The following is a 13,958-nucleotide window of genomic DNA, read 5'->3' as shown; positions in this document are numbered from 1 at the left end:
CGTCAAGGCCCCGGGGAGCGCGAGGCGCCGCCGCCGCCGCTGCTCTTGTGCTTGGATCTGTCTCCAGGGCTGCGCCGGGATCGGCAGCCGCGGCGGCAGAGAAGCGGGAGCCTAGAGCCGCCCCGAGCGGAGAGTTGGGCAGGGGAGCGCCCGCGCGTCCGCGGCGTCATGGGCCCCCTGCCCGGGCCACAGCGGGCACCAGCCGCAGGAACCCCCGGGCCTCCTCGCGGCCGAGCCTGAGCGACCCTCGGGTCCTCCGGAGCCCTCTCCCTCCGCCCTATTTTCCCCTTCACTCGCCGCTGCTGCCGCCTCAGCTCTCCGTTATGGCAACGGAGCCGCCATCCCCTCTTCGGCTTGAGGCGCCCGGCCCCCCAGAAATGCGGACCCCACCGGCGAGCGAGACCGCCCCCGAGGGCGCTCCGAAGCCGGCGGGCGGCAGGCTCCGCTTCCTCAACGGCTGCGTGCCCCTCTCGCATCAGGTGGCCGGGCACATGTACGGGAAGGACAAAGTGGGTAAGTGGGGGTGGCGCGGGGCTCGCCGCTCCCCTTCCGCCTTCGCGAGACCCCGGCCGGCGGAGGCACCGGGGGGCTCACTGACCGGGCTGGACGCCTGTGCTGATGTGCACGCCGCACCCTGGGTCTCTTTCACTTCCCCCCAGAGCCTCGCGACCCGTGCAGCAGGGGCTTGAAAAGTGGGGCGATTTCTGGGATGTGGGGTGTCGGGCCTGCAGTGGGAGGTGGCGAGAGGGGAGTGTCTGGTCTCCCCAGGGAGGGTGGATATTGATTGGAGACGGCGTTCGTTGTTAGTGAAAATAAGGAACTTCGGTTTTACTGGATGGGGAAGTAAATTCTCCCCTGAGCACAAGGTCTGTTTATTATAGGCGGGTAGCTAGTATTGCAAAAGAAAAGGAATGAAACGCAGATGATGCTAATCTAAGTGCTTCTCTTTTCGTTGCAGCTGCATAGCTGGAGGGGAAGGAAAAACAGTTTTGTTTTTTAATGTTTGTTTGTTTGAGTTCTGTTTTGTTTTGGGAAAGCTTGTCCTGGTTTATCTCTCTCCCCCGCCCTTTGGAGAGGTTTTTCTGATAGCTCTTGGATTTCTATGGGAGGCGTGGTTTCAGTAATGCTGAAACTCGGATTCACGGTCGAAAATACACTGCTGTTGTACTAGGATGGTACACAGTTAAGACAGTCATTCTTGATCATCTTTTTAAGACTGTATCTTTAGCCTGTGTAATACATTTTTTGAGTCACAGCGTTTAAAGCACAATCCAGGGCCTTTTTATTCTCTTGGTGATGTAAAAGTTCAGTTTAGGAACTGGAATTCACCTAGCTTACTCACACTGGTTCCTAGGCCATGATTACTTGGGGAAATCAGATGAGTGTGTGTGAGTAATGCGGATCTTTGACCTGGAAACCACTGAGGACGATTTGGTTTATGCTGGTAAGATGATTCTGGCTTAGGCTAGTAAGATAATACTGACATTTTAAGGTGAGATAATAGGCCAAGACTGGTTCAGTGACAAACCTAAGTCATACAGGTACTATGTGGAGAATATGGAAACCAAGGGCCCTGCCTCGTAGCACTTTTTTCCCACCATGTTCTCAGGTGGCCCAGTGGTAAAGGATCAGCCTGCCACTTCAGGAGACTGGAGATGAGTTCCATCCCTGGGTGGGGAAGATTCCCCTTGAGGAGGAAATGACAACTCACTCCAGTATTGCTTGGGAAATTCCGTGGACAGAGGAGCCTGGCAGGCTGGCTACAAGCCATGGGGTCTTAAAGAGTTGAACAAGACTGAGTGAACACACATACATCGTGCTTGCAGAAAACCACTCAAACAAGGATTTTTGAAAATGGATGGGACAATGTATGTATGTTAATTGTCAGAGAACAACATTTTCCAATACTTTTATCTACTTTTCTCTTTTTCAAAGTTAAGGGTTAATGATGAGTCAATTGTATTCCTTTCTTCCCTTAAAATTGTTAAATTGTTACTTCCTCAGAGACTGAATCTTTGTATTCCGGTAGCCTCCTGCGTGGCCTTAGGCTCAGTTAAACTCCGGAAATGTTGAGAGAGTGAAAATTATCAGTTCTTTTGATACACCCTGGTTAGGAAATAAATAATTGTTCTCAAGTGCTTAGCTTAGATGTAAGGAAACATTATCAAGGTGCTTAGAATAGAGACATTCTCCTATATGTCCCCTCTGTTAATGGAAGTTTGAGAGTAATTATGGAATACTTTTTAATAGATTTATACTACATACCTATTGGTTTATATTAATGAATTATAAGGATGATATTCCTAATAATATTCTAGAGGCATGAAAAAAAATAATTGTTTCCCTGAGGGCCCCTAAGATGGACTTATGTACAAAGGAGAATGAACAAAATATCTGAAATTAAACCACAAACACGTTAGTGTAACCACTGCTTATCAAAGTATGTAATAGTGAACCTGTTCAGAGTTATCTCTGACTAATAACTAATGTACCTTAAAGCTGCATTGCAAACAGTGACTGAAAGAGTTTGTCATCCAAATGAACTAATCAAAGTAGTATAGATTCTTGAAGCTGGAGTCCTTAGCTTTATTTATTATTACATTTAACTTAAAATGTTATTAGTGAAAGGACACCTGAATGATGATAATCTACTTTATTCATAGCATGGATAACAAGATGGTCAGTAATTCAAAGTTCAAGTTTATTATGTCTCTGTACTATCATAAATCACTTAGAGTTGTAAAGTATATCTTGTAGTTCAAGATGTACTTTGGCTATCAACTGGAATTCTCAGAATAAACTTTGTTAAAGACATTGTGGATTTTTTTAAAAAAATTATTGCTATCATTTAGTAAGCAGGGTTTTTCAATTTAGGATTAATGTCTTACCTATTTCCAGAAGGGATTTGTTGGCTTTATTAAGTGAAAATTTAAAAACATAGAACTAATAGCACCAAGTACTTGAACAGAAAAATAGATCTTGTTATATTGTTATAATTGTTTAAGAAGGTTATGTTATAGTTCTGATATCAAGAGATATATTTTTTGTTCTTCAGTGAAATCACTTCATCAAAGTATATTTATGTATTATTTTTAAGAATACAAAATATTTGCATTTTCAAGTTGTAAATTGTACATGATCTTTCAGGAAAAAAATTACAAACATATATCAATGCCTTTCCCCCTATTTTCCCTCTCCCAGGGCAATCACAAACACTGGTAGCTTTCTGGTGTATCCTTTCAGGCCTTTGTTTCTGGTCACATATGTAAACACATTAACGCACTTCCAATTTTTCGTACAAATATATCTGCAACTTCTGGCTTTCATTTTGTATTGTGTTATATAGTATGTCATATTTTCATGCTTATAATGTACTTCATCTAAAAAACTGTTGTATGGATAGTGGATAGTGTAATGTGGATATGTCATAATTAGTCCTCTGGTGATGAAATTTTAGATTTTCACTATTTTGTGTGTGTGTGTGTTAAAAATAATGTATTAAGCATTCTTGTACATCATAGTATACCTTGCACATTATACAACCTTTTTTTGGCCATGCTGCAGGCCTTGTAGGATCTCAGTTCCCTCGACCAGGGATTGAACCTGGGCTTCCGCAGTGAAGGCCTGGAATCCTTTACCACCAGGGAACTCCTGGGTCTTGTTTTATACAACTTTTTCCATAGATATGTTTCACAAAAATGTAATTGCTACCAATTTGAAATCAAAAAGCTTGCCAAAATGTAAAATCCTTTTTTGTTTTGATATTTAATATGTACTATTAATTTCCTTTAAATGTCCTTGAGGTTTTAAACAAGTTGATATCAGGTATTTGTATCTTAATTCAATTTAGGATATAGAAATGAGATGGTCTATAGGGAAAAGAAGGATTTAAACTGATATTGTTCTGGGGGAAAAACCCACAACTATTTTGGCTTACTACTGGTCTATTTTTTAAGATACCCTCTGAAACTAATTGACTTAAAATAATTTCAAACTTCCAGAAAAGTTACAAGAATAATATAGGGAATTTAACATTTTTATGAATTTATCTCTCTGTATATACATACTAATTTTTTTCTTGGGCTTCCCTGGTGGCTCTGTGGTAAAGAATCCACCTGCCAGCGCAGGAGACGTGGATTTGATCCCTGGGTTGGGAAGATCCCTTGGAGAAAGAAATGACAACATACGGCAGAATTATTGTCTCTGAAATCCCATGGACAGAGGAGCCTGGTGGGCTACAGTCCATGGGGTCACGAAAGAGTCAGATATGATTTAGCGACTGAACAACAACAACATTTTTTCTTAACTGTTTGAGAGTCGGTTGCGCCTTTCTTTATACAGTAATGCCTCAGTGTGTAAATCTTAAGAATGTACTTTAGTGTGTATTTCTGTAACCACAGCACGTTTATCAAATATGGAAAATTTAACAGTTTGACACAGTGACAGAGCTGTGGAGCACAGCCCTTAGCACCTGACTGTCTGAGCTCCATTATCGCCTCACACCAGACACCCCCACCCCCAAACACGTAGCGGTCCTGTTCTGCCATTGGTTGACACCACAGTGGGCCTCTCCCACAAGCAACCAACTGTTGGTGAACTACCGTTAGTGGGGAATTCAGCCAACAGTTGGGGGAGTGGTGGTGTCAGGTGGAGAGTGAGGTAAGAGGCAGATTCCAGCCTTTGCCTGGGGGGGGGGCCCTCCAGCTCACCCAGCCTTGGGCTGCTGGATGATCTGGGGGGCCCAGGGAACAGACTGGGGGCTGTGTTCTGCAGAGCTCCAGAACCCTGGCCAGGGCCACCCACTGGCCTGGCCCAGGCCTGTGGACCGCAGTGAACCTCTCCTCTACCCCTGCCTGTGCCAACTAATAGCAGTGGTGGTCTGCATGGGGCCAATCTGTGGGCGCTGGCCCCTGCCATTTGGGCGGCCTGAGGAGCCTGAGGGCCAGGTGGGTCCAGGGCACTAGGCTCCCTCACTGATGACAGTTGGGCAGGGTCTGGGGACCTGGCCCTGAGGGAGCCACCAGCTGAGATCTGCCTCCTCTTAACCAGGACCTGGATCTCCAAGGGTGAAAGTTGTGCCATGGGATCTGGTTCTTTCTTGTCAGAACAGAGAATAACACATTAAAACATAATTTGTTTGGTGGAGATTTACGGGAACATCGTTACCTGACCATGACCTGACCTCAAGGACAAAGGTTCTGACCCTGCAACAACTAACCACACCCCTTGCTCACCTTTCCTTTAATAGTGCTTTGCTGATAGCTCTTGGGAAGTTTGGGGGTTTTAAGGCATGAACCACTGATCTTGCATGGCCCTGCAGTAACCCTTTCTCTGTTCCAAGCTTGTTTTGATATCGTTTGGCCTCACTGTGTGTTGGGCATAGTTACTTGTGTTTTGGTAATAATACAGTACTTCCATCTATAGTCCATATTCTAATTTTGTCCACTGTTCCAATAATGTCTTATATTTGGTTTTTTCAGGATAGGGTCTAGTCTAGAATCATTTTTTGTATTTAGTTCTCTTGTCTCTTGGAATTCTATAATTTGTAACAGTTTCTCAGCCTTTTTAAAAATGATAAGACTTTGAAGAGTACAGGCTAGTTACTTAATAAGTGAAAGTGAAGTCGCTCTGTCGTGTCTGACTCTTTGCGACCCCATGGACTGTAGCCTATCAGGTTCCTCCGTCCATGGGATTTTGCAGGCAAGAGTGCTGGAGTGGATTGCCATTTCCTTCTCCAGGGGATCTTCCTGATCCAGGAATCGAACCCTGGTCTCCCGCATTGCTGGCAGACGCTTTACCGTCTGAGCCACCAGGGAAGCCCAAGTTATTTAATAAAGTATTATTTAATTTGGATTTATGATGGGTTCTTACGATGAGATTCAGGTTATACTTTGCTGGCTGGAATGTTATACAAGTGATATATAAGATATCCTTTTTAGGGTATCACATCTAGAGGTTCACACTGTCTATCTGCCCGTTATTGGTGATGTTAACTTGATCACCTGGTCCAAGTGTGGTTTGGCTTCTCTAGTATATAGTTAATATTTTCTCCCTGTGTTACTAAGCTGTCTGTGGAGAGATACTTATAAGTTCATGCAAATATTGGGATCCTCATACTTTACTCCTAGATTAGACATCTAATGATGATTCTGCCTGAAGCAGCCTTTACTCTGATAGTTGAAAAATTGTGATTTTCTTTTTTCATTCTACCACTTTATTTTAACAGTCAGCATTCTATAGTCAGTGAGGTTGCAAAGAGTCAGACTCTACTGAGTGACTGAGCACTGATTCTAAGAAATAGCTCCAAGAGAGTGCAGGTGTTTGGGGGAGCCTCTCCACTCACAGATATAGAGAGCAAACTAATGATTATTAGAGGGGATGTGCACTGGGGAGCAGTGAAATGGGTGAAGGGGATTAACAGATACAAACTGTGAGATATAAAATTAGTTACAATGATGTAATATACAACATAGGGAATATAGTTGATATTTTATTTATTGAAGCATAGTTGACTTTGTAAGAAAATAAAAAGAAATAGCTCTCTGTTATTCCTGTGTATGTGTGTTCTTTTTTATGATCAATTTGCATTCATGGATTTTTATTTTATAGTGTCATAATCTATTATAGAACTTGTTTATTTTGCTGTTCAAATTGTCCCAGATTTGACCAGTTTGGAGCACTTCCTTCCTTTCTGTCAAACTATTTTTTTTTTTTCAATATTTTTTTTTTTTTTTGAGTGGGCACACCACATGACCTGTGGGGTCTTAGTTTGCCAAACCAGGGATTGAAGGCCTGCATTGGAAGCATGGAGTCTTAACCAGTGGACTGCCAGGGAAGTCCACACAGCTCTGGAACCTGCCATTTCTCCAAGGAGCCCTGGTTCATTTTTAGTGGGAAATGGTTTTTAGAAACCAAGATCTGGGTGCAGGTTTGCTTGTTACCACTGAGATGTCATTGCTTCCAGGTCTTTTCAATGGACATTACTAAAAAGTGTGTATAAATATTTTAGAAACCATAATTGCATACTGATACATTTACCTCAGTGAGAACCTGGCTCCCAGCAGTATTAAATTTTTTTTTAATCCTATGATCTTCAGAATTTCTGTACTCATACTACTGTAGAAAACAAACCTAGAATAAAGAATTCAAGATTAGATTCCCTTTCATTGAGGGTATGTGGTTGGACACTTTTCAAAAGCTATTTGGATTAGGATTTTTTTGTGTATGTGGTTATTTTTACTTCCCTCTTCTCCATGGTAATATTATTCATTTGAAATATGTTTGTTTCTGTTTAAATTCATTTTGCTTCCTTCAGTGATCAGTTTTTGAATGCTTATAAAATTAATATGCTTCCAAAAGCAAAACTTTACAAAAAAGGTTTATCAGAAGTGTCACTCTCTTCTGTATCACTTCATCCCATTTCTCAGCATCCCTTGTAGGTAACCAGGTTCATTGTTTCTGATTTATCTTTTCTGAATTTCTTGTTGCAGAATTAAGCAGATCTCTATTTTCTTCTTTTCCTTTCTTCTGACAAAAAGTAGTATGCTGTGTATGCTCTTTTGTACTTTGTTTTTTAAACTTAGCAGTATTTCCTAGAAATCAGTATTAGCAGTTCATAGAGTGCTTCCTTATTGCCTTTTTACAACTTATTAGTACTCAGTTGTGCATATATACCTTAGTTCTTTCAGTTTCATATTGGACTTGTTTTACTGATTTGTTTATCCTAGCAGTAATACCTCACTGTCTTAATTTAAACTACTGTATAATAAATCTTGATGTGTGGTAGAATAAACATCTCACTTTTGATTGTCTTGACTATTTCTGGCCATTTACATTCAGTGTAAAAGTCTTACACTAGATTTTACCTAAATAATTGATGCTACTGTATTTAATGCTTCCTTTTTAAGGAATTTAAAAAATTTCTGTGTTGGGAAATTTCAAACTTAAAGTTGCAAATATAGAACAACAAACTAATACATATTACCATTCATCTGTATTTGCCTATTAATATTCTGCCACAATTGCTTTATCATGTATGATAATGGTTTTGTGGAACCATTTAAAACCAAGTTGCAGGCATCATGACCTCTTGTCTATCTCCTAAAAATAAGAACATTTTCTTACCTAACCATAGTAAAATTATCAAATTCAGAATATTTATCATTTGGCTTTTGCCACTATTCCTATAATATTTCTTTATAGCAGTTTTCCCTAATATTCTTTATAGCAGTTTTCCCTTATCTAAGGTTATATACATTGCATTTAGTTATTATCACCCTCTAGTTGCCTGTCATATGGAGCAGTTCTTAAATTTTTTTATCTTTTTTAACTGTGAAATATTTGAAGACTATAGGCATATGACTTTTAGAATATTCTTCAAGATTCTCTAATTATTTCCTTATGATTAGAATCAGATGAATGCATTTTTTCTAAGAATATCAAATGAATTTTGTTGTTTTCTTGAAGCATCATATCATACAGCACAGGATGTCAATTGCATTACTGGTGATATAACTTTGATCAGCTGATTAAATGATATCTGCCAGATTTTTCCACTGTTAAGTTTAATTTTTCCTATTGTAGGTAAATAATTTGAGAGGAATATTTTGAGATTGTTAAACATCCTGCATATCATTGGCATTTTCACCAAATGTTACAAGCACTCGTTAATGATATTTGACCAACTCAACTTATTACCGTGTTAGCTGGAAAATGATGTTCTAATCTCTTATTCCTGTTACATTTGTTAGTTGGCATTCTTCTTTAAGGAATACAGATTTTCCTTCTCTCTCTAATTAGTAGGATGGACTACTGGGTTTTTCAAACTTCAACAGATGGATCTTAGCCTTTATTGTTGGTGCTTAATTTTGATGCTCAGTTGTCCCAGATTTTGGCATTGGTAGCTTCTTCAAGCTGGCTCCTGTGTCTTTTTAATGTTCCCATATTTTAAAGCATTTTCTCATTTTGTGGCATGAAAAGATGTCCCACGTTCATCTTATACCTTTCAGGTCCCAGCCTTAGAATAAGACACTATTTTCTCAAGAACCTAGTTCATTTGGGGGTTGTTGTTGTTCAGTTGCCCAGTCATGTCTGACTCTTTGCAACCCCATGGACTGCAGCATGCCAGGCCTCCTTGTCCCTCACCATCTTCTGGAGTTTGCCCAGTTGGATTTATGTTTATTGCACCAGTAATGCTGTCCAGCCATCTCATCCTCTGATGCCCTCTTCTCCTTTTGCCCTCGATCTTTTCCAGCATCAGGGACTTTTTCAGGGAGGCATCTGTTCACATCAGGTGACCAAAATACTGGAGCTTCAGCATCACAGCAGAGTAATGTCTCTGTTTTTCAACACACTGTCTTGGTTTGTCATCGCTTTCCTGCCAGAAAGCAATTGTCCTCTGATTTCATGGCCTGTAGTCACTGTCAACAGTGATTTTGGAGTCCAAAAAGAGGAAATCTGTCACTACCACCTTTCCCCCTTCTATTTCCCATGCAGTAATGGGGCCATTCCATGATCTTAGTTTTTTTCATATTTAGTCTTAAGCCAGCTCTCTACTCTTTTTCACCAACACAAAAGAAAACTTTACACATGAACATCACCAAATGGTCAATACCAAAATCAAATTGATTACATTCTTTGTAGCCGAAGATGGAGAAGCTGTATATACAGTCAGCAAAAGCAAGACCTGGAGCCGACTGTGGCTAAGATGATAAGCTTCTCATAGCAAAAGTCAGGCTTAAACTAAAGAAAACCAGGAAAAACACTAGGCCAGCCAAGTATAATTTAAATCAGATCCCATATAAATTCACAGTACAGGTAATGAATAGATTCAAGGGACTAGATCTAGATAGCAGTGTGCCTGAAGGACTATGTACAGAGGTCTGTCATATTGTGTAGAAGGTGGTGAACAAAACCATCCCAAAGAAAAAGAAAAGAAGGTGAAGTGGTTCTCAGAGGAGGTTTTGTGAATAGTGGAAGAATGAAGAGAAGCAGAAAGCAAGGAAGAGAGGGAAAGGTACATCCTTTGGCGATAAATGGTATTTAAAAACCGACATCTGGGCAACAGGTATACTCATTGCTCCTTGATTGTTATTACTGTTGGTCCTTTCAGCAGAATGAATTAAGAAATAATTTTTTATTGGTAAAAATTAAAGTTAATATCATATCTGTAATTAAAATCTAATATCACAGGGTTCTTTCTTCTCCCTGTTCTATATTAATATCTCCCTTTTTTCTCAGAAAACTGTCTTCCCAAACATCAATATGTTTACTCATCTTGGAATATTTAAATCAACTGTGCATTCCTGGATTAAGGTCCACATGGTTGTGATAAATTGTTGTTGTTCAGTTGCTATATCTGACTCTTTGCAACCTCTTGGACTGCAGCATGCCAGGCTTCCCTGTCCTTCACCATCTCCTAGAGCTTGTTCAAACTCATGTCCATTGAGTTGGTGATGCCATCCAAGGATCTTGTCCTCTGTTCATGCCCTTCTCCTCCTGCCTTCTGTCTTTGCCAGCATCAGGGTCTTTTCCAATGAGTCAGCTCTTTGGAAGCATCAGGTGGCCAAAGTATTAGAGTTTCACTTTCAGCATCAGTCCTTCCAAAGAATATTTAGGATTGATTTCCTTTAGGATTGACTGATTTGATCTCCTTGCAGTCCAAGGGACTCTCAGAGTCCTCTCCAACACCACAGTTCAAAAGCATCAATTCTTCAGCGCTCAGCCCTCTTTTATGGTCCAACTCTGACATATGTACGTGACTACTGGAAAAACCATATCTTTGACTATAGGGACCTTTGTTGGCAAAGTAATGTCTCTGCTTTTTAATATGCTCTCTAGGTTTGTCATAGTTTTTCTTCCAAGGAGCAAGCATCTTTTAATTTCATGGCTGCAGTCACCGTCCACAGTGATTTGGAGCCCAAGAAAATAAAGTCTGTCACTGTTTCCGTTGTTTTCCGATCTATATGCCATGAAATGATGAGAGCAGATGCCATGATCTTAGTTTTTTGAATGTTAAGTTTCAAGCCAGCTTTTTCATTCCTCTTTCACCTACATCAGGACGCTCTGTAGTTCATTTTCTGCCATTAAAATGGTATTATCTGCATATCTGAGGTTATTCATATTTCTCCCAGCAATCTTGATTCCAGCTTGCGGTTCATCCAGTCTCACATTTTGCATGATGTACTCTGCGTACAAGTTAAACAAACAGGGTGACAATATACAGCCTGACACGCTCCTTTCCCAATTTTAAACCAGTGTGTTGTCCATGGTTGGTTCTAACTGTTGCTTCTTGACCTTCATACAGATTTCTCAGGAGGCAGGTAAGGTGGTCTGGTACTCCCATCTCTTTAAGAATTGTTTACAGTTTGTTGTGATCCACACAGTCAAAGACTTTAGCATAGTCAATGAAGCAGAAGAAGATGTTTTTTCTGGAATTCTCTTGCTCTTTCTGTGATCCAGCGGATGTTGGCAATTTGATCTCTGGTTCCTCTGCCTTTTATAAATACAGCTTGTATATCTGGAAGTTCTTGGTTCATGTACTGTTGAAGCCTATCTTGGAGGATTTTGAGTATAATAACCTTGCTAGCATGTGAAATGTGTGCAGTTGTGGGGTAGTTTGAACATTCTTTGGCATTGCCCTTCTTTGGGATTAGAATGAAAACTGACCTTTTCCAGTCCAGTGGCCACTGCTGAGTTTTCCAAATTTGTTGGCATGTTTGGATTTGGTTTCTTAGTATTTTTATTATAGATTTCTATGACTGTATTCATTTGAGATAATTGCCTGTAGTTTTAAGTCTTTGTTGAGGTTTTTAAAAATGATTATGATGGCTTCATAAAGTGAGCAGGGAAATGTTTCCTGCTTTTCTTGGTAAAACTGGTATCTTTTTCTGTAAATGTTGTATAGAATTTACTAATGAGCACATTTTGGCTTCAGTTGTCTTAGTATATTTAAAAATATGAAATCAATGTTTTTGGTATACATAAAAAGTTAATGCTTAGTCGTGTCCGACTCTTGTGATCCCATGAGCCGTAGTCCGACAGGCTCCTCTCTGTCCATGAGATTCTCCAGGCAAGAATACTGGAATGGGTTGCCTTTTCCCTCTCCAGGGGAACTTCCTGACCCAGGAATTGAACCCAGGCCTCCTGCATTGCAGGCAGATGCTTTACCGACTGAGCTATGCGGGAAGCCCTTGGTATACATCAGTTCAGTTCAGTCACTCAGTTGTGTCCGACTCTTTGCGACCCCATGGACTGCAGCACACCAGGCCTCCCTGTCCATCACCAACTCCAGGAGTTTACTCAAACTCATGTCCATTGAGTCGGTGATGCCATCCAACCATCTCAGCCTCTGTCGTCCACTTCTCTTCCCACCTTCAATCTATCCCAGCATCAGGGTCTTTTCAAATGAGTCAGTTCTTTGCATTAGGTGGCCACAGTATTGGTATACATAGGAGAACTTAAATTTTCTATTCTCTGTCTAAAGGTGTTTGTATACTTTATCTGTTTTTTTAATAATTTTTATTTATTTTTGTCTGTGCTGGGTCTTCATTGCTGCATAGGCTTTTCTCTAGTGCAGTGAGCTGGGACTACTCTTTGTTGTGGTGTGTGGGTTTCTTACTGTGGTGGCTTCTTTTGTTGCAAAGGATGGGCTTTAGGTGCATGGGCTTTAGTGGTTGTGGCCGGTGGGCCTAGTAGTTGCGACTCCTGGGCTTTAGAGTACAAGCTCAGTAGTTGTGGCACATGGGCTTAGTTGCTCTGTGGCATGTCGGATCTTCTTGGACCAGGGATCCAACCGTTGTCTCCTGCATTGACAGGTGAATTCTTTACCACTGAGCCACTGGGGAAACCCCTATCTAAGTTGTTGAATTTATTGGTGTGAAGTTCATAATTCATTTATGCTTTTAATGTTTGTAGCATTTGTAGTGATATCTCATCTTTCATTTATTTCTAATAATGATTATTTGTTTTCCTTGATCTGTCTAGCTAGAGGTTTATCAGTTTTATTGATCTCAGAGAACCTTTTAGTTTCACTGATTCTTTTCTGTTGTCCATTTTTATTGCACTGATTTTTTTTTTTTTTTTTGCTCCTGTCTTTCTTTAATATCTTTTCCCCCTGCATCTTAAGTTGGAAGCTTCTTTCTTTTGCAATATAAGCATTTAAAACTATGCATTTTTCTCTAAGCACTATGTGGTACTTTTAGTTGCATTCCACAATTTTGATATGTTGGTTTCATTATCACCTAGTTAAAATATTTCCTAATTTCCCTTGTGAATTTTGATCCATGGATTAATTAGAAGTGTGTTTACATTCTGCCTATTTAGTATTTTCCCAGATGTCTTACCATTACTTCCGTTGTGGTCAGAGAATATTCTCTGTGTGATTTATTTTCTGTAGTCCAGCAGATGATCAGTTTTGGTAAAAGTTCCATTTATACATGAAAAAATATGTATATTCTGTTGGATGTAGTATTCTATAAGTGTCGGTATAGTCAAGTTGTTTGATAGTGTTGTTACAAAGTTTTATATATCATTAATAATGTTCTGAATACTTGTTTTTATGAATTATTGAGATAGTAATTGTGAATCTATCTTTTCAGTTTTTGTTTCATATATTTTGAAACTTTGCTACCATTGTGTCTTAATGAATTGACTTTCTTATCATTATGGCATGTCCTTTACATTCAGTATTTCTTTTCTTGAAGTCTATTTGACATTAGGATAGTTTGATATATAAGAATATTAATATATCAACTTTCTTATGAGTAGTATATCTTTTTTTAATCCCCCATCCTTTTAACCATTTTTGTTTTCGTATTTAAATGTTGTACTAAATTAGGTTTTTTTTTTTTTTTTTTTTCCGTAGTATTTATGATTCTCTGGGCTTCCTGACTATAGTTTGTTTTTATTAGTTTTAAAACATTTTAGACATTGTCATTTTGGTCATTAAAAAAAAAGTC

At 39.8% G+C, this 13,958-nt stretch overlaps 1 protein-coding gene across 3 annotated transcripts in view; it reads left to right on the top strand.

The window, feature by feature from the left end:
• Positions 1-13,958, top strand: part of IPMK (inositol polyphosphate multikinase) — a 54,391-nt gene continuing 40,433 nt past the window's right edge. For all 3 annotated transcript variants that reach the window (XM_005895851.2, XM_070363364.1, XM_070363363.1), the window contains exon 1: positions 1-513. In XM_005895851.2, coding sequence (XP_005895913.1) covers positions 324-513 — 190 coding nt within the window. In that variant the 5' untranslated portion in view covers positions 1-323. The remainder of the gene's footprint in view (positions 514-13,958) is intronic.

Source organism: Bos mutus, chromosome 26 (genome assembly GCF_027580195.1).
Source record: "Bos mutus isolate GX-2022 chromosome 26, NWIPB_WYAK_1.1, whole genome shotgun sequence".
Taxonomy (NCBI): domain Eukaryota; kingdom Metazoa; phylum Chordata; class Mammalia; order Artiodactyla; family Bovidae; genus Bos; species Bos mutus.
Note: the sequence above shows the minus strand (reverse complement) of the source record. Positions and strands in the feature narration are given on the sequence as shown.